The sequence below is a fragment of the Hylobates moloch genome, unplaced genomic scaffold (genome assembly GCF_009828535.3).
Source record: "Hylobates moloch isolate HMO894 unplaced genomic scaffold, HMol_V3 SCAFFOLD_19, whole genome shotgun sequence".
Lineage (NCBI taxonomy): Eukaryota > Metazoa > Chordata > Mammalia > Primates > Hylobatidae > Hylobates > Hylobates moloch.
The window spans coordinates 62892126-62914087 of record NW_026652294.1 but is presented as its reverse complement, the minus strand read 5'-3'; the positions used below and the strand labels follow the sequence as shown (position 1 = coordinate 62914087).

The 21962-nt window shown below is 36.5% G+C and overlaps 1 protein-coding gene across 8 annotated transcripts in view; it reads left to right on the top strand.

Annotated features, from left to right (window-relative positions):
* The window catches only part of CCDC171 (coiled-coil domain containing 171), a 443161-nt gene that overhangs the window by 162151 nt on the left and 259048 nt on the right, over positions 1-21962 (top strand). For all 8 annotated transcript variants that reach the window (XR_009210997.1, XR_009210996.1, XM_058431106.1 and 5 more), the window contains 5 exons: positions 9127-9233; positions 11009-11098; positions 12128-12328; positions 15226-15393; positions 16963-17151. Coding sequence is in view for 6 of the 8 variants with exons in the window: in XM_058431106.1 (XP_058287089.1) it covers positions 9127-9233; positions 11009-11098; positions 12128-12328; positions 15226-15393; positions 16963-17151 (755 nt within the window). In the remaining 2 variants the exon portion in view is untranslated. The remainder of the gene's footprint in view (positions 1-9126; positions 9234-11008; positions 11099-12127; positions 12329-15225; positions 15394-16962; positions 17152-21962) is intronic.

Genomic DNA, 21962 nt, shown 5'->3' with positions numbered 1-21962 from the left:
GCCATGACTCTTTTGTTCAGTTTGTAAAGACAAACATGGCTAGGAAAAAACATTGGTTGATATCCATAGGATACTTCATTTTGCCCTCCTGATTATTAAGATCCTTGTCTACTGAAGTTGATCTGGAGACCGCACCCATTTGAAGAAGTCTGCCCACATATTCTTCCCCAGACAACCTTGTTACCAAATTTCTATTCACATTCTTTCCAAGTCCCTAACCGTTCAGCCAAACGGTTAGACACTACACATGAATTGGTGTTTATTTGTATCTTTGGTCATCTGTCATTCTAGGAAGAATGATAGTCACATCCACTACTTGAAGTTCTGCTTACTGGGAGGATTCTTTTTACCACTGTTCTCCAGAGCCACCCTTGAGTGGGGCTGTAGTGCTGCTGCAGCTGCCTATTTTTGAATCATGTCAGCGTATCATAGAGAACCATCTATAAACAAAGCACATTTTTTTTTTTCTATTTGTCAGCTGATCATAGAGAACTCTGCATGCATCCAAGGTGTGGGTTAAGAGAGAGAAAGCAATGTAACAGGAATAGGGCCCATGGGAATCTGGACTACTTGCTCATACAACTTACTTGTGCCTTCAGGACTTATATACCACTTTCATTTGATGATAGAGTGCTCTTATGTATGCCAAAATTTATGGATCGGTAGATCACACAGTAACCGTTTTATGATGGGTAACCTCTAGTCACATGGTGAATTGTTGGTCATGTATTCAGTATCTGCCGAGGACCAGTAGCAAGTCCAAAGCCTGTTTTCAAAAGGAGAATAGTTATCTGTAGTGGATGGCTTGCTTTGCTTCTAACTCCTAAAAGTTTGTGCTATGATCCACTTATAAGGACCTGTGAAATGCTATATACATAGCATAGTAGTTGCTACTTTCTGTTCATCAGGTCCATTCAGAATGATGCCATCAATTTAATAGAGAATGAAGTGGAGCATGTGGGATCTTCGGTAATGGAGAGTTGATTGAGATTTCTACATACTAGATTGTGATAGAGAGCCAGAGTTGGTATAGCTCTGTGGTAGGGTGGCAACAAAGATACACTGCTGGTCCTGCTAGATGAAAAAAACTGGTTTTGGTGGTCTTTACTAAAGGGGTAGAATGAATAGCTTCAGTCCAATTGCCAGAAAATGTGTTGATTTGTTTCACAATGAAACTGCATATTTAATTGCAGCAGCAATTGGAGTCATACTGATTAATTCACTGTCATTCTCTAAGATCCATCTGTATTCTGCAGCAGCCCAGTTAGGTGAGTTGAATGCTGATGTGGTAGGAATCACCATGCCTTTATCTTTCAATCCTTTAAAAGGCAGTAATCTCTACAGTCTTGCCAGGAGTGTGGCATTACTTTCGATTTGTATTTTGGTAGGTAAAAGTTCCAGTGATTTCCTCTTGGCTTTCCCACTTGGTTTGCCTCTGTAATATCCCTCACTCTATAGGTCAGGTAACCACTGTGGACGTTGTGCCAGTTGCTGCATTTGTCCTTTCTAACTATGTGTTCCAAACTCGGAGAATAACTGTGGGGTGGGTTCAGGTACCTACTGGACCCACTAGAGAGAGGCCTCAGCTAAAACTCAGTTAATTACCTGACCTCTGTAAGCTCCTACCCTGACCACTGAAACCACAATAGCACATTTTATGTCTCCCTGAATTAATGGCAGTTCAGATCCAGTGTCCAGTTATCCCTGATAAGTGTAGTTAATTCCTCTCCCCCAGTACAGTTACCCTGTTAGATGGTTGCATGTTTCTTTAAGGAAGGTTAGGAGGAAGATTTACAGTATTTTTTGGCACTATGTCAGGATTGCTAACAGAGACCCATGCTCTTTATTCACAGGTCCCTAGGTCTGTGAATGAGCTCAAGTCTGAGAAATATTTGAGGACTAATTTTTCCTTTTTTGTTTACTTAAGTCCTACTTCTGGTAATCAGACCTAGGACTTTTCTACTTATACAAACCAAATGAGACTTAACTATGCTGCCCATTTATTTTGGTTCTAGGAACACCATGATCAGTTAGCCAATGTCAGTGATCTCTGTAGGTCAAACCATTTTGTTTATTGCTTTGGCTCCACTACCCATTATGTTAAACACGTCCACTTTGTCTCTGGAAGTTAATTGCTACCATTTGGTCTCTGTTACCCAAGATCCAATCACTCGCACTAAATTCAGGGAGCCCATTTTGATGGCACCAGTGTTTGCTGTTATTCTTTGCCTTCGGGCCACATGGAGCTTATCAAGCTACACAGAGCTCATCAAGGAAGCAGGGACTTCCATTACTAATATATTTCTCAAGCTTTGGTAAAGGAAGTGTTTTTTGAATTCTCCCAAGAGACATAGTTAGAGAGTGAGAAGAACTTACATAATAAATACTTTCCATATGTTAGAAAAGTTATGAACCATTTTCCCTAAATACTCTAGAATGGGCACTAATGTTTGCAAGATAATGAAAGATGTTTATTTATAAACTTAGTGATTAAGACAATATACAGTGTTGTGGTCTCAGTTTAAAAAAAGTCTAACTGCCAATAAAATGTTTGTATTAGTGCTTTTAAAATGAAAACAGAATTTTCTTAGTTATCAATACATTATATATTAAATGTTTGGATTTTATCAGGTGAAAAAACTCATTTGAACATTATTTTCTGTTTTCTACTACAAGATCAAAAATCAACACTAAACAACAGAGTTCAGTTCGGAACATGAGTGTTACTACTCATATTCTATATTGATAGCTGTGTAAAAAAAGCTCTGTCTTTTGTCTGTATTCTCCCTCCATTATTTCTTACTAATTCTCCCTTCTTGGGATCTTGGAGAAAAATGAAGTAGGTAACAAGATGGTTAAGAAGATGGAGAAGATAGACTCCATTCATGAAAAGTTACTGTTTTTTTCTGTAGAACTGTAGATTACTGAAATAATGATGCCAGCTTGAAAAACAATGATTTATATGAGTTATGAAAAATTATTGTTTTTGAGATTGTCTAAAAGGAAATATGTAAATAGAGGGCTTGGAACCTTTTTTCTACTCCACCTCCTCCTGTGGGCTACTAATTCAAGAAAAGATTTGCCAAAGTACAGCCAGAGTTGAAACTTACTTAAAAGTGAGAGGGAGAGATCGAAACAGGGTGTGGTGAGTGAAAGTAACCCACATATTTGGGTACCCAGTGACCCAGTCAGCTTGATAAAAAATTCACCATCACGTCCCCTTTTCTCCTTCCCTCTTGTCCCTGGTAACCTCCATTCTACTTTCTTTTCTATGAATTTGACCACTTTAGATACCTTATATTAAGTACAAGTATAGACAGAGGGAGAGGGAAGCTCAGGATTTTGAGTTGATGTTATTCAAGTATAAAGTGTTCCTGATATATTCTATTCTTCATTTGGAATTTGACTTTTGAAAAGCTAATTATGATCACTGTTCAGATCCTTTTTGCTACTCTTTATTTGTGAGTTTTTAAACCTTTCTTTGATAGGATAGCTTTTATAGTTCATTGTTTTTTGGGCCATACTGAAGTGATTAGAAGATTATTAGGTTAACTCAAATCACTCAATAAGGTCCTTGGTTTAGGGTGACCCTTTTTTTTTTATTTGTAAGCATTTTGTCAGGTTAAGGGACCAGTAAATGTTTCTTTTTTGTAATAAATTTGGGTGGGATATTGTCTTAGTTCCTTTTGTGCTGCTGTAACAGAATGCCTGAGACTGGGTAATTAATAAAGAAAGGAGGCTGGGCGCGGTGGCTCATGCTTGTAATCCCAGCACTTTGGGAGGCCAAAGCGGGTGGATCACAAGGTCAGGAGATCGAGACCACGGTGAAACCCCGTCTCTACTAAAAATACAAAAAAATTAGCCGGGCGTGGTGGCGGGCGCCTGCAGTCCCAGCTACTCCGAGAGGCTGAGGCGGGAGAATGGTGTGAACCTGGGAGGCGGAGCTTGCAGTGAGCCGAGATTGTGCCACTGCACTCCAGCCTGGGTGACAGAGCGAGACTCCGTCTCAAAAAAAAAAAAGGAGATTTATTTCTTACAATTCTGGAGGCTGGGAAATCCAAGATTGAGGGGCCAACATCTGGTGAGGACCCTTATGCTACATCATCTCATGGTAGAAGATGAAAGGGCAAGAGAGAGCAAGAGTTGGGGAGAACTCACTTCTATAACAAACCTACTTCTAAGATAATAAACCCATTCCTGTGATGACATTAATTCATTCATAAGGGTAAAGCCCTCATAACCCAGTAACCTCTCAAACATTCCACTTCTCAACACTGCATTGGGGATTAAGTTTCCAACACGTGAACTTTGGAGGACATATTCAAATCATAGCAGCTGGAGGCTGAGCAAGATGGCTGAATAGAAGCCTCCAGTGATCATCACCCCCACAGGAATACCAAATTTAACAGTTATCTAGGCAAAAAAAAGCACCTTCGTAAGAACCAAAAATCAGATGAGCAGTCACAGTACCTGTTTTAAACTTCATATTACTGAAAGAGGCATGGAAGAGGATTGAAAGACAGTCTTGAATTGCTGACACCACCCCTCTTCCATGCCCCAGCAGCAGCTGTGTGGTGGGGGGAATCTGTGCAGTTGGGGGACGGAGAGCACAGTGATTGTGGGACTTTGCATTGAAGCTCAGTGCTGCCCTGTCACAGTGGAAAGCAACACTGAGAATAAGCCAGTGCTCACGGAGGGAACATTTAGACTAGTCCTAGCCAGAGGGGAATTGTCCATCCTAGCAGTTGGAATTTGAGCTCGGACAAGCCTTGCCACTGTGGACGAAAGTGCTCAGGGTCCTAAATAAACTTGAAAGACAATCTAGTCCACAAGGACTGCAACTCCTAGGCAAGTCCTAGTGCTGTGCTGGGCTCGGAGCCAGTGGACTTAGAGAGTATGTCACCTAGTGGGACACCAGCGGGGGCAGCAAAGGGAGTGCTTGCAGTACCCCACCTCCAACTTCAGGCAGCACAGCTCACAGCTCTGAAAGAGACCCCTTCTTTCTGCTTAAGAGGTGAGGGAAGAGTAAAGAGAGCCTTTTCTTGCAAGTTGGATACCAGCTCAGCCACAGAGGATAGGGTACAAGGCAGAGTCCTGAGACACTCATTCCGGGGCTTAGCTCCCAGATGACATTTCTAGACACACCCTTGGCCAGAGGGAATCCACTGCCTTGAAGTGAAGGACCCAATCCTGGCAGGATTCATCACCTACTGACTAAAGAGCCCCTGGGGCCTGAATAATCAGCAGCAATACCCATGTAGTACACACTGTGGACCTTTGGTGAGACTCTGAGATCTGCTGGTTTGAAGTGTGGCCCAGAACATTCACAGCTATAGTGGCTATGGCAAAAGATTCTTCCTGCTTGAGAACAGCAGAGAGAAGAATAAAGGGGACTTTGTCTTGCAGCTAAGTTAGCTCGGCCACAGGATTGTAGAGCACCAAGTGGGTTCTTGGGGTCCTTGATTCCAGGCCTTGGCTCTTCGATGGCATTTCTGGACCTGCCCTTGGCCAAGGGGAGTCTGCTACCCTGAAGGATGATTCCCAGACCTGGCAGCATTCACCACAAGCTGGCTGAAGAACTCTTGGACCTTGAGTGAGCGTTGGCAGTAGCCTGGAAGTACTCCTTGTGGGTCTGTGGCAGTGGAAGAGACTCCTCTGCTATGGAAATGGGAGGGAAGAGTGGGAAGGACTTTGTCTTGTGCCAGTTCAGCCTCAGTAGAATAGAGTACCAGGGAGATTCCTAAGGTTTCCAACTCCAGGCCTTGGCTTCTGGACAGAATCTCTGGATCTTCCCAGGACCTAGGGGAGCTTGCCATCTTGAGGAGAAGGACACAATCCTGGATGGCTTCACTACCTGCTTATCGTAGAGCCCTAGGGCCTTGAGCAAACATAGGCAGTCACCAGTTAATGGTTACAGCAGGTCTTGGGTGATATTCAGTGCTGTGCTGGCTTCAGGTTTGACCTAGTGCAGTCCTACTGGTGGTGGCCACAGGGGTGCTTGTGTCACTTCTCCCCCAGTTTTAGCTCAGCACAGAGAGACTCTGTTTGGGAGAAAGTAAGAGAAGACAACAAGAGTCTCTATGTAGTAATCTAGAGAATTCTTCTGGATTTTATCAAGACCACAAACGTGGTGCCTCTGTGAGTCTGCAGGAGCCACAGTGTTACTGGGCTTGGGGTGCCCCCTAATGCAGATATAGCTGCAGTGGCCAAAAACTTAGATCACAATACCTAAAGACCTTTAAATACTGGAAGGAAAGCCTTCTCAGGAAGGACAGGTACTAATAAGTCCAGACTGCATAGACTAAAATAAATAACTAACTCGTCAATGCCCAGACACTGAAGAAAATCCACAAGCATCAAAACCATCCCAGAAAACATGACTTCAGCAAACAAACTAAATAAGGGACCAGAAACCAACCCTGGAGATACAGAAATATATGACCTTTCAGATAGAGAATTCAAAACCAACTGTTTTGAGGAAACTCAAAGAAATTTAATATAACACAGAGAAGTAATTCAAAATCCTATCAGATAAATTTAACAAAGAGACTGAAATAAAAAGAATCAAGCAGAAATTCTGGAGTTGAAAAATGCAGTTGACATAATGAAGAATGTGTCAAAGTCTCTTAATAGCACTGCTTAAGCAAAAGAAAGAATTATTGAGCTTGAAGACGGTATTCGAAAATACACAGTCAGAGGAGACAAAAGAAAATAATAAAAAAGAACGAAGCACTCCTACAGGATTTAGAAAATAGTCTCAAAAGGGCAAATCTAAGAGTTATTATTGGCCTTCAAGGTGGGGGGTGGGGGCGGGGCGGGGGAAGAGAGACAGAGAGAGAGAGGGAAAGTTTATTCAAATGGATAATAATAGAGAACTTTCCAAAGCTAGAGAAATATATCATTATTCAAGCACAAGAAGGTTATAGAACACCAAGCAGATTTAACCCAAAGAAGACTCCCTCAAGGCATTTAATAATCTAGCCATAGCAGACATAAAGCTTACTTTGTACTTCAGCTAAACTTTATTATATAAACATTTTCAGGAAAGAAACTTTACTTTATGTAGAATATAAGAATGTTCATAGGTCAGTAAGGAGAGGGCATTTTGTCCCATTACTCTTCAGCACTCATATTAAGATGATTTTATTCTGAATTTCTGAGAGGACGTTTTCTCCCTTATTGTAAAAACGCAGATTTCCCGAGTGTCCTTGAATGATTTATTCATGGTCTACTTGTGTAGTAGCAAAAGAAAAGAATTATACATTACATTTTTTTTATCTTGTGCAAGAGAGGAATTTAAAAAAATATATTTGGTAAGACCTTTAATAAAATTTTTAATGAGTTGTCTTTCCAACTCATACTCATTACAAAGAGTACTGTCTCCTCTATTATCATGGCTCAGAACAGTGTATTTCTTTTCCTAGCTGTCATATGTGTTGTTTCCACATTACTTTTGGTTTTTAAGTTAAATATTCCTCTTCTGTTAAAGAAAAACCAAGTTGTACCCATATATAAGTTGGTGCTTAAATTATACCTTGATAAATGTCATAAATATATTAATAACATTTTCTCCAAGATTTAAACATGAGATATCACCAATACTCTGAGCTGAATAAAGTTGCTCTATCATTAACTAAGAATTTTTCCCTTTTCTTCCTTCTTTATTACTGCCTCCCCCAACTTCTCCATAAGTTCTAATAATAGAATATTTGAAGAATGGATAAATGATGCCATATAATTTTTTATCTACTATCCTTCTCTCTCTTATTAAACCTTACATTCTATAAAGACAGAGGCTATACCTTTCTTGTTTATCTTCGTATGCTTAATGCCTAAGATTAGTATGTAGTGGGAATTCAGTAACTTAGTTGAATGAATGACTAGTAGGACGTATAATATGAATGCTGCTGTTAAAATTTAGCTTTGTTGAAAATCCTTTTCATGTATATTGAAATATTTATATTATAACATGTGATGAGAAGAAATAACAAGAAAAGAAAAATATTTTCAATGTGAATATTTTAAAACTGAATTTGCTACTTGCTTTTTAACACTTAAAGAATAGTGCAATCAGCAATCAATTTTTAAATTTTTTTTATTATACTTTAAGTTCTAGGGTACATGTGCACAATGTGCAGGTTTGTCACATATGTATGCATGTGCCATGTTGGTGTGCTGCACCCATGAACTCGTCGTTTACGTTAGGCATATCTCCTAATGCTATCCCTCCTCCCTCCCCCCACCCCACAATGGGCCCTGGTGTGTGATGTTCCACTTCTTGTGTCAAGTGTTCTCATTGTTCAGTTCCCACCTATGAGTGAGAACATGCGGTGTTTGGTTTTTTGTCCTTGCGATAGTTTGAATCAACAATCAACTTAAAGTAGTTTTTGAAACTCAACTTTTTGGATTAATACTTGGAGCTACATTTGATCATGTGACCTTTATTAGCTCAACTAACATAATTTATGGCCCAACTAAATTAAAGTAGTTTGAGGGCATAACATGGAAATGCTCATATTTTTACCATGAGTATCAGTTTTAAGAGTTTTAATTGAAACATGATGTAGGCCATATAGATAATAACATTTTTATTGTTTATTTCAAATTGTAACTTGAGAATTTTAAGGATTGAAGAATATTTCCAAGTATAACAGAAAATTATATACTCTTGGGTTCAGAGATTATTATTTAAGCAAAATAGTGCAGTATAAAAGGCCTGACTAATCAGAAACACAAGGACCACAGTAAGTGTACATAACTCCCCCAAACAATGGTAGTGTAGACTTCATTTAATTGTTGGATAAAAGGTATGTACAAACACTGCCGTTACTTAGGAGACATGAAAAAACAAAAACAAGAACAAAACTAACTACCATGTGGGTCTTGATAAGGTAGAAAGTAGTCATAAATTTAAATTTGATATATTATGAACTTTAATTTGGCTGCTTGTTTAGAAAGGCTATTAATACTTGGCCATACAGCAGTATACTTGGAGAATAAAATTCTACTCAAGGTTTCATAATGTCTTTTCGGCTCTACCTAATTGTAGTATCTCTGTTACTATTTGCCTAAGTTTTGTCCCTTTGTGACTTTAAGGGTATATTTTCATCCTATATTTTTCTCTAGGCATCCACAAGGACAAAGATAAACCTCCCAGCTTCCCTGTTGTCCTTGAGACGTTGAGGTGTACCTTGACAGATTACCAGAACAAGCTGGAAGATGCATCTAATGAGGTAACACTTGCACTGTTTGGCTCCACACATATAGCCTTCGGCCTGTACCAGTATGTATTCCTTGCTTGTTACAAAGGTCAAAAAGATTGGGAATGTTGAACTGACAGCTTCACAGATACAAAAAACAATAAATTATCTTTCGCCGTTCTTTCTTTAAGTGTGGCCTAAAGTCATGTCTCACTTATGTTTTTGTAACTCTTCAGTCACACTATTATTTTCAAAGTTATAAGGACTCTATCACTTCTTGATCTTCATAATTTATCTGTTTTAACTTAATGAAAACACTATGCAAGTAGTTTAAGTTAATATGTACTGTATTTTAATGTCAATGTGTTTTTATGACATTTAGTATAGCTATTGGAAATTTAGATTTTGTCAGTGTTTTAGGTTAAGATTTCTACAAACTGTGGAAGTCTTAATAAAAAAGAGAGAAATTAGTTTTCATTCTCTAAAGGGAGTAAAGTGTTGTTAGAAGTTTTTAAAAAACAAGTATCTGTTTCATGTAGCCTGGGAGCTTTTAGTTTGCTGATTGAAAAAGCTCATGCTTCTATTTATCATCTCATTTGTATTGTTTAATGTGTGGGTTGATAATTTTCTTGGGTATTAAAATGTTTTATGAATTTGTGCTTTAAAAATTGAAGAGTTTGTCTAGTTACATCTTGTCAAATTAGCATATGAAGTAATTACATTAAATACAATTAGTTAGCAAAGCAACAAACAGATTGTTAGAGTCAAAGACAAGTCACATAGCATCTAATTTGGAGTTTATCTTTGTGTTTATCTCTTTCTTTCATATAATATAAATGCCATAAAATGGTTACATTTCACATTTCATATGCGGCTTATTTTATTTTAGCTTGCTAAGATGAACAAAGAAGGAAAAGTGAGTCTTTTTAATACCCTCGGTAATTGTTCAAAAGGCATAAAAGAAAATGACCATTGAAATAATTAAATTTCTATGAAGAAAAAATATTACGAAGTCTTTCCCAGTGAGACAAGACAACCTGTACTGTTAGTAGTTTATGAAACTCTTCTGAGGCCTAGGTCTGGAAGCTGCAGGGTAACTAGGAAGATATTACCCACAGCGAATTGTTATTTGGGAGGATGAATGTCACATGATCCTCAGCACAGTTGAAAAGTCGACTCAGCAGGCTTTGGCTTAGTAATGTGCTTTGTTGTGAACCAGTGCCAGAGACAGCAGTGGGGAGACCAAGGGGGTGGCTGCAAAGAAAGCAAAAAGAGCAGTCTGACAGAAAGAAGAATGAACTGTCAAAGAAAATAAATCACAAGCGGTGCAGGACCAACTGATGACCTGCCACAAGCCTTCCCAGTAGGACTGCATGTGACCGACCCTGAAGTTGTCATATGGAGTGAGAGACCAGTGAATACCCTCATGATGTATAGAAAGAACAGTCTTCTGCTCTGTTCTTTTTTATTTACTTATAGATGCCCCTGCTTCTGGCGTTTTGGTCCAGTAGGATTTTAAGAATAAAGTTGTATTTGTTTACAATAAGAATGAAATCCTTTATCTGGACGTGTGGTAAAAATACAGTAACATAAGTGATATTTTAAGCTTGAATGTTTTCTTTTTAGCCACATGAACTTGTGACAGAAGCTATATAGCATTTAACCAAAAGAAATAATTTTTTAAAGACTCTTAATTACTATTGAAAAATTTGTATTTAAGTAATTGCATAAAAAGCACTTAAAGATTAACTTTTGAGTTACCCATCCTTGAAAAATGTAAAAAAGTTACTTACATTTTCTTTTATCAGCTAAACAGCATGAATGATGCTAAGGAAAAGGCATGTAATGAACTTGATTCTACGAAACAGAAGATAGACTCTCACACTAAAAATATAAAGGTATTATTTAGAATAACTTTTACCTTTTGTATTAAGAAACAAATATAGTTATCTAGGGAATATTTTAAAGTAGAGATATTGAGGTACCCGAAAATATGTATTTCTATTTTTTAAAGTATGTTTGGATAGAATTTTAATTTTTTCTTGTTGATTAAGAGTAACAAGAATGGTTTTTTCATTTAAAAAATTGAAACTTGATTGGAAATTGTTTTGGTTAAAGGAAAATTTGTTTCCCAGATTTAATTATAATACCTTATGAGAGTCAAATAATTATTTAAGATGAAATATCCAGCCTTAGGTACATATAAAACATATTTTACATAAGCACATCATATTTGGAGTCAGTTTTCATCATTTTAGGGTGGAGCCATTGTTTTCAGTACATCATGTCTGTTAATGGGCTGAGACCACACCTGGCTAAGGCCCAGGACTATAGTTTATTTTAGTTTCTGTGCTGGTTTTATGTACTACATCTTTGCAAAATTATACTGAGTCAACTCTCAGAAGTTTCCCAGTATTGCTGGAATTTTATTATGTTGTTTCATGTTGGGTTTGTCATGGACACACTTCAAAAGAATTTGTTAGGTTTAAGGAATAAACAGTTCAGCAGAATTTTGTGCCACATATTTGAGATTTCTATAAGTGGTTGGGATGTCATTGGAAAGTAAATGTTCTTATATTAAATGTAAGATATTTATTTTAAAATATTTAAAAATTTTTGAACTACAACGTTGTTTTAAAAAAATAGGTTGAAAGGAAACTCCCTTGAAAGAACTTTTTGGAATAAGCCATCATATTAACATTTTATGTCAATGTTTAAACATAACAAATGTTCTAATTTTTGAGCTAAGATATTATATTTAGAAAATACATTCAGTAACATATTTTAATGTAAACAAATGCTTGCCTGCCTTTGTGATTCTTTCATTTTAAAGCTTTGAAAATTTTCAATATGTATTTTATACTAGTGTCCCCTCACCCCTTGTTGCCTGGCCTTTCTACAATCTCTTTATTTGGTATCTATAACAGGAACTTCAGGATAAACTGGCTGATGTTAATAAAGAGTTAAGTCATTTACGCACTAAATGTGCAGACCGAGAGGCTTTAATAAGCACTTTAAAAGTGGAACTACAAAATGTGCTGCACTGTTGGGAGAAAGAAAAGGCTCAGGCAGCCCAGTCTGAAAGTGAACTGCAGAAGCTTTCCCAGGCTTTCCATAAGGATGCAGAGGTATTAACGGAGACTCAATGACTGTCAGGAAGGGCCTTTCACTCATCTCAGTGTTATACATCAAGTGACTATTTTTTACTTGTATTTAATTAAGAAAATTGTTCTGAGCAGAGTATTTTGAAATGTTTGTGACAGCTGCAAAATCACTCCATTACTCTTGTGGCATTCTCTTTTGTGAGAGAAGTACTATAACTTGCACAACTGATTTTTTTGATTATCATTTGTACAACTATCTTTTATGACTTTTAGAACATTGTAACTCGAGTAACTATGCCCTAACAGTCCTTTCAAGGTTCCTGTTTGCCAATGACAAAATTATTTTTTATTTCAGTAGCTTGGTAGATTGATGGTGGAAAGAATAAGTATTTTATAATCAGATAGACCTGAACTTGGATGCTGATACTTCTGTTTATAAATGATGTGGCTGTGGACAAGCTATATAGCTTAGCCTCTCCACATCTTAGTTTCCTTATTTATTTTTTTTCTTTTTTGCGACAAAATCTTACTCTGTTGCCCAGGCTGGAGTGCAGTGGCGCGATCTGGGCTCATTGCAACCTCCACCTCCCAGGTTCAAGCGATTCTCCTGCCCCAGCCTCCTGAGTAGCTGGGATTACAGGTGTCCACCACCATGCCCGACTAATTTTTGTATTTTTAGTAGAGATGAGGTTTCACCATGTTGGCCAGGCTGGTCTCCAACTCCTGACCTCAGGTGATCTGCTCACCTTGGCCTCCTAAAGTACTGGGATTACAGGCCTGAGCCACTGTGCCTGGCCTAGTTTCCTTGTTTGTAAAACAGTAATAATATCTACTTTAACAGATAGCCTCCTTACTCTGTATAATTATAAGATGTTAATAAAAATTTAGAAAAATAAAAGTCCCATAAAATTAAAACTTTTCATTTAGACACTCTGGAGAGTTGCCTATCCATTTGTGTTTATTAATGACTTATAAAAGTATTATGACACAAATTTCATATTTTGTTTAAGCCTCTGTGAGTGGAATTATCTTCTAGTTCTTTTTACCCTGTGGATTATAGAGCTAGTCTAGCTAGTGGAACTGGTTTATCTAAGTCATCCTGCATATTGAGTTCATTACTCCAACAAATATGAACATGAATGCCAAGAGAGTAAAAAGGAAACATTCTTTCCACTCTTTTTACAGTCTGGGATTTAAATTGTGTCCACATGAAGGGGTTGGAATTGCTCTACACATCAGATAATGATTAAAGTAAAGGAAACTGGAAGCCTGACTGTATTGTAAAGTCAGCATGTCTACAGCGCTGTGGTTGGGTTCAACATGTGTGAATTGATTTTGGATTTTGGAGTCTCTCTTCATGCCAAATGGATGATTATCATGCTTGGTTCATCACAGCCCAAGCAAAAAGGACATAATAGCGACACAATGAATTATCCTTGAGGATGAACTTCCTTGAGAACAAACGTGATCAGTAGGCAAAACACAGGAGGAAGATTTTTATGTATTTGTTAAGTTATATTTAATAAGACTTTAAAACATTTTGACCTAGTTAAATAATGCAAAAGTCATCATTAACTGCTTATGAAAAGGCATAGCATATTTGTGGAAAAAATCTGATTTCTTAAATTTGTTGTTGTAGCTACATTTTCAAATTTTTTGATTTTTAAATTATTGCATTTGGAAAAAAAGTAAGGTGGCATACATAGTGAACTAAAGATTTACATTTTGATATTTGTAAGAAAATGTTCTCTATAATTTCTAATTATAAAACTTTTACATATGCTATATTCAGTTTTTAAAAAAATCTATAATAGACTTTCTAAATTTTTCTTTTTAAATTTGTCTCTTTTAAAAGTTTTCTTCCTGCTGATCTATTAAAAAATCTTGAGGGAACTTATTTTATCTACATAAAATAAAAATATTCATTTTGCAGCTTTACAATTACCTTGTCTTAGAGTTCCATGCTTTGGGACTTTACAGATGAAACACCTTATAAAGAGAGCTATTTGACATTATAGTAAGTAAACCCTGCTCGTGTTCAAATGTGATCTGCTTTATATGAATTCTGCAGCATAGTGTTTCTAAGTCATTCAGCAATGGATAGTTTAATTACTGAAGTGGTAATATAATTTTAAAGGACTTTTAAAAAACATATTTCTAATTGGACTTTTTTGAAAGTATGTCTTGAGCAGCTGTATCCATTTTTTTTGCTGTTACTTTATAATATTTAAACACCTACAAATACCCAGTGTGCCAAATACTATATGAACTTATAAGTGGGGAAAGCAAATGAGCCCATCTTCCATATCTTTCATATCACTATCTGCTTTGCCTAAGGGGCTTGGGATAGATTTCCTATAAGTAGTAAGTAAACTGGAATCTCTGGAGGAAGAAGAAAGCTGAGTAATTGTGTCCATGTAAAGTACAGATATTGGTATAACTTTTTTTCATCAGACTTGAATGACACTTTTTTTCTGGATTGTTTTTTGACAAGTAGTATCTATTTTGGCAAATGTAACTATTAAATTGTAGAATTACTATACTGAGTTACAGTTAGATAGGCTTATAAACAATGAGTCCAATCCATATGCTTCGTGTGATAGCTAAGGAAACTAAGGCCTGAGCAGATGTTTACTCAAATCACAACCTCCATCATAGCAGAGCTGGGGATGAATCTTGGTCTTCTGGCTTCCAGACTTCAGATTTTGATTTTGAATACCAAGTGTAAGCAATTCCAAATGTTTTATCTGGTGCTTAGTTTTGAATACAGAAAAAGTCATTAAAATATTCTGAGACTTGAGTATTGTAATTCCTTTTCAGGTTTTTGAGATTAACTCTTCACCATTAGTATTATGTATTTTACTTCTTACAATGTTTATATACAGCAATTAATTTTTCTTTTTTTTTTTTTTTTCCTGCAGGAGAAGCTAACCTTCCTTCACACCTTGTATCAGCACTTGGTAGCAGGCTGTGTGCTCATGAAACAACCAGAAGGCATGCTGGATAAATTCTCTTGGTCTGAGCTTTGTGCAGTCTTACAGGAGAATGTTGATGCCCTGATTGCAGACCTCAACAGGGCTAATGAGAAGGTAACTGTCCTCAGGCACCAGATACCTCTATTAAATTCAGTGACATTTGTCCACATCATAGTATCATTAAGAGGGGCTGACATTCATCTTATTTCAAAAAGAATTTGGATGTTAATAATTCAGTACCATTAATTATGGCTTGTCTACAACTCAGTTTGATGCCATTGCTGTGGGCATGTAAATGTGACTGAAGTCTGTATGAAGTCTCTAAGCTCCACTTTCTGAGCAGGACATGCTAATACTACTAGCCAGTATTAGCCACAGGGACCTAATTAAAAGAAAATAAATTAATCTTACTGATGAAGCAATTCAAAGAACTTAGTCATTTACATTAATAAACCAACTCTTTATGTTAGCATAAAATAGAAACAGGATATAGTTATTCAAAAACATGATCTTAAAATTCTTTGCTTAGGAAATATAAGGTGTTATTTTTAAAAGCTTAAACGTTTTAAATTATATGCTTATGATTTGCTTCTCGAAATACAACAAAGTATATATTAGAAAACTCATTCCATGCTTTAGACTGCAAAAAGTGTATTTTATAGGAGAATATAGTAGACCTTTATGTTAACATTACTATCTGACGAGTCTAGGAAATCAGTCTCCAACAAATGTTTAAAAACTTGCTTTTGGTCATAGAAAATTACAGTGGCTTAGCAGATCAGCATATGCCACCATTAAAGACACATTGGTTCTTATCCTGGGTCTATTGAACTGGTCAGTACTGTGTTTATGTGGTTTAGTTTCCAGGTCTTAGTTGCAATGACATTTGCTCTTAAGGGACAAGAAGAGAAAAACTGTCTCGTAAGTTAAAAAAAAATTCTGTTGAAGTAATAAAACAGCATATTGACCTAATTTCAGGGTGATATTTTTTATTATTGAGCATTTTATCTTGGTCCTATTGACAAACACAACCATAGACACTGAGATGTAGGGCTAAGAAATGAGGGAATAAATTGTGAGAGGTACAGATGCTATTCTTGATTGTGAATGTGCACATAATGGATTTGAAAATTAAAGATAATTAAAATGAATGTGTTTTAACCCTATGAGATGGTGTTATATTTTTAATAGTTTTCATTGTTTCAAAACATCCTTAATAGTCATACATTTTAGAAAATGAGGATTTTCTTTCCAGAGTCTGAATGTGAAACAAAAAATGGTTAGAATATTCTGCTTTATTTCATGTAAACTGTTTGCAGATTTTTAAATCTTATTTACTTTCTTTCCTGTTGAGATATTTGAATAGCTTGAGCCTTCGTTCCAGAAGTAACAGTATCTTTCTTAATCTCAATCAAATTAATTATAGAATAGGTAACTTCATTAGAAAGAGAAGATGAAAAATTTGCCATCTAAGTATACAAGTAACACAATTTTCTGCTAACTGTATGGCAGTTTACACTATTTTGTTTTTTTAAATTTCTTTATTTACATTTTATGTTAAAATTTTTATATGATCTTAAGGAATAAAATATAGTCGGACATTTTGGGTGTTTTATTGGGGCAGATGACACAAAGAAATAGCTTGTGATCATATTTCCTTCTCTGTTGCATCTCCCCGTATAGATAAGCCATCTAGAGTATATCTGTAAAAACAAGTCTGACACGATGAGAGAGCTTCAGCAGACTCAGGAAGACACCTTTACCAAAGTGGCAGAACAGATCAAAGCCCAAGAGAGCTGCTGGCACAAACAAAAGAAGGAACTAGAGCTGCAGTATTCTGAACTCCTCCTGGAGGTGCAGAAGAGGGCACAGGTATGCCACCTTTACAAAGAGCTTTAAAAAATGGGTTACTCAGTGTAACCATTAGAAACTTTTTTTTTTTTTCGGTAGCAGTGCTAAATCAGTTTCAACTTCTTAAGAACTTCATAGAACTTGTTTAGATGCACATACATATGTTTAGATACACATATGTGTGTGTTTATGGGTGTGTATATTAAGGATTGTCTTTCATGTAAGTTTGGAAATATATGGGTTTCTGATTAAAGTATCCCAAAATGCATTGATCAGTTAATTAAATGCTAAAATTATATTTCCTTTATTTATTTTTAAAATAAAAGATTAAAGTGTTTGGTAATATATTGTCAGTTTTAGTGTAGGTATTCCTTTATCTGGTTTACTCCATTTGTGGAGGTTCCTATGTGAACCATCATTTAAATTTATTTGGGGTTAAAATCTCTTACACCTGCTGATATTATATAAGAACTAGGTTATAGTTGTAGGCCATGTAGCAAAAGTAATTCACTATGAGTTGTATTATGTATTATATCTTGATTGAGAGTAGAAGTTATAGGTTGTTAACATAACCATGTATTTTTTCTACACAAATTATCATCAACATTATTTATATTGTTAACTATCATCTTCACCTAATCAGGAATAACATGATGATAGGCTATACTTTTTTGGCACTGAATTTATTAATAGGTCACTTTTGTTCCTAAGTTAGGATACTTAGGAACCAGAAGGTTATATATTCTTCCCATGGTTGATTTGGTGTTTAACCTCTTTATTTGATGCATTCATTCTTATATTGGTAAGTCTAATTAAAAATAATCAAACTATATAAATATATATACACACACATATATAAATAAAATTGTTATTATTATATTAAATCAGGCCATTCTGTATCCCCAAATTTAAAGGTCCTATATGAACTTACGCCTTTCTATATGAATTTGAATGAATCAACAAATGTGCCATCTAAAAGTACTAATTTTTTCATTGTATGCAGACTACTATATGATATGCTCTGCATTTTCTAATATTGAAGTAAAAGAGCTAAACAATTTATTTAATTTTGTAGAGGTAGCATTGATATACAGTGACATGCACAGATCTTAAGTGTATAATTTCATGTTTTTAAAAAGTATTTGATATGTAATATTTGTACATATTTATGGGGTACATGTGATATTTTGATACATGCATAGAATGTGTAATGCTCAAGCCAGAGTAAGATATCTATCACCTTGAGCATTTATCATTTATTTGTGTTGGGAACATTTCAAATCTTCTCTTCTTGCTATTGTGAAATACACAATATATTGTTGTTAATAAAGTCACCTTACTGTGCTTTTGAACACTAGACCTTATTCCTTCTATCTAACTGTATGATTGTACCCTTTAACCTACCTCTGTCCATCTCTTTCCTCCCCCAACACACCCTTCCTAGACTGTGGTAACTACAATTTGATGTTTTGAGCAACATAAACACCCACGTGATCATTACCCCATTTAAGACTTCAAACATTTTCATTACCCTAGAGTGTTCTCGTGTTCTCTCTTCCAGTCAGTTTTATGCCTCACAGGCAACCATTGTTCTGATGCCTGTCATCGTAGATTAGTTTTCACCTGTTCTTGAATTTCATGTAAGTGGAATCATTCAGTAGTCTGGTGATTGACTAATTTCACTCAATATTAATGTTCTGAGCATAATGTCATTTATGTTGTGTGAATCAGTACTTCATTCTTCTTTATGGTCACTAGCATTCCTTTTTTTTTTTTTTTTTTTTTTTTGAGACGGAGTCTCGCTCTGTCGCCCAGGCTGGAGTGCCGTGGTGCAATCTCAGCTCACTGCAAGCTCCGCCTCCTGGGTTCACGCCAGTCTCCTGCCTCAGCCTCTCCGAGTAGCTGGGACTACAGGCGCCCGCCACCACGCCCAGCTAATTTTTTTGTATTTTTAGTAGAGACGGGGTTTCACCGTGGTCTTGATCTCCTGACCTCGTGATCCACCCGCCTCGGCCTCCCGAAGTGCTGGGATTACAAGCATGAGCCACCGTGCCCGGCCTAGCATTCCATTTTATCACAGCACCTCTATGTGATGGATTGTGGGTTGATGGATATTTGAGTTGTTTATGTTTTTTACATATTGTAAATAAAATTGCCACAAACATTATTGTACAAGTCTTTTGTCAACATACGGTTTCACTTCTCTTGCTTAATTACTAGAGCGCAGTTGCCAGGTCATGGGATATATGTGCGTTCATAAGAAACTGTCAAAAGTTTCTAAAAAATGCTTGTGTCATTTTTTATTCCCACCAGCAACATATGTAAATTTCCATTGTTCTACATCCCCTGCAGCACTTGGTATTGTCAGTCTTTTAAATTTTAGTCATTATAGTGGTTTTAAAATGGAGTTTCATTGTGGTTTAAAGTTGCATTTTTTTGGTGATTCATGATGCTTAGCAACTTTCATATACTTATTGGCTATTCACATATCTTCATTTGTAAAGTGTCTCTTCTGCTGTTTTCTCCTTTAAAAAATAGAGATATTTGTGTTTTTATTATTGATTTCTAAGAGTTCTTTATATATCCTGGATACATATCCTTTGTCATGTATATGCATCACAATATTTTCTCTGAATCTCTTGCTTGCCTTTTCAGTGTTTCTTTTGATGATCATAAGTTTTAAAATTTTGATGAAGTCCAACTTATAAATCTTTTTCTCTTTTGGCTGTTTATTTATAAATGTGAAATGATTTTTCTTTACTTCAAGGTTGGGAAGGTAATCTCTTGTTTCTTCTAGAAGTTTCATAGTTTTAGCTTTTACGTCTAAGTTTGTGTTCCTTCTCAAATTAATGTTTGTGTGTGATGTAAGGTAGAGTTTCATTTTTTCCCTCTTCATTTATTGTTCCCACATCACTTGTTCAGCACTTTCCTAGCTGAATAGCCTCGGTACGTTTGTGAAAAAACAGTTGGCCATATTTAGAAACCACAGACTTGTCCATCTATATAGTTTTGCCCTCTCCAGAATGTCATATAAGTGGACTCATACAGTATATAGCCTTTTGGGTCTGGTTACTTTCACTTAGCAAAATATATTTGAGATTCAGTCACATTGTTGCATATATCAGTAGTTCATTCCTTTTTTTTTTTTTTTGGATCAAAGAGGAGAGTTGTTTTATTATTTGAATCTAGGCTCACTATTCACTATTTTTTTTTTTTGTTTTTTTAGTTTTTTTTTATTATACTTTAGGTTTTAGGGTACATGTGCACAATGTGCAGGTTTGTTACATATGTATCCTTGTGCCATGTTGATTTCCTGCACCCATTAACTCGTCATTTAGCATTAGGTATATCTCCTAATGCTGTCCCTTCCCCCTCCCCCAACCCCACAACAGTTCCCGGAGTGTGATGTTCCCCTTCCTGTGTCCATGAGTTCTCATTGTTCAATTCCCACCTAGGAGTGAGAACATGCGGTGTTTGGTTTTTTGTCCTTGCGATAGTTTACTGAGAATGATGTTTTCCAGTTTCATCCGTGTCCCTACAAAGGACACGAACTCATCAATTTTTATGGCTGCATAGTATTCCATGGTGTATATGTGCCACATTTTCTTAGTCCAGTCTATCGTTGTTGGACATTTGGGTTGGTTCTAAGTCTTTGCTATTGTGAATAGTGCCGCAATAAACATACGTGTGCGTGTGTCTTTATAGCAGCATGATTTATAGTCCTTTGGGTATATACCCAGTAATGGGATGGCTGGGTCAAATGGTATTTCTAGTTCTAGATCCCTGAGGAATCGCCACACTGCCTTCCACAATGGTTGAACTAGTTTACAGTCCCACCAACAGTGTAAAAGTGTTCCCATTTCTCCACATCCTCTCCAGCACCTGTTGTTTCCTGATTTTTTAATGATGGCCATTCTAACTGGTGTGAGATGGTATCTCACTGTGGTTTTGATTTGCATTTCTCTGATGGCCAGTGATGATGAGCATTTCTTCATGTGTTTTTTGGCTGCATAACTGTCTTCTTTTGAGAAGTGTCTGTTCATGTCCTTTGCCCACTTTTTGATGGGGTTGTTTGTTTTTTTCTTGTAAATTTGTTTGCGTTCATTGTAGATTCTGGATATTAGCCCTTTGTCAGATGAGTAGATTGCAAAAATTTTCTCCCATTCTGTAGGTTGCCTGTTCACTCTGATGGTAGTTTCTTTTGCTGTGCAGAAGCTCTTTAGTTTAATGAGATCCCATTTGTCGATTTTGGCTTTTGTTGCCATTGCTTTTGGTGTTTTAGACATGAAGTCCTTGCCCACGCCTATGTCCTGAATGGTATTGCCTAGGTTTTCTTGTAGGATTTTAATGGTTTTAGGTCTAACATTTAAGTCTTTAATCCATCTTGAATTAATTTTTGTATAAGGTGTAAGGAAGGGATCCAGTTTCAGCTTTCTACATATGGCTAGCCAGTTTTCCCAGCACCATTTATTAAATAGGGAATCCTTTCCCCATTTCTTGTTTTTGTCAGGTTTGTCAAAGATCAGGTAGTTGTAGATATGTGGCATCATTTCTGAGGGCTCTGTTCTGTTCCATTGATCTATGTCTCTGTTTTGGTACCAGTACCATGCTGTTTTGGTTACTGTAGCCTTGTAGTATAGTTTGAAGTCAGGTAGCGTGATGCCTCCAGCTTTGTTCTTTTGGCTTAGGATTGACTTGGCGATGCGGGCTCTTTTTTGGTTCCATATGAACTTTAAAGTAGTTTTTTCCAATTCTGTGAAGAAAGTCATTGGTAGCTTGATGGGGATGGCATTGAATCTATAAATTACCTTGGGCAGTATGGCCATTTTCAC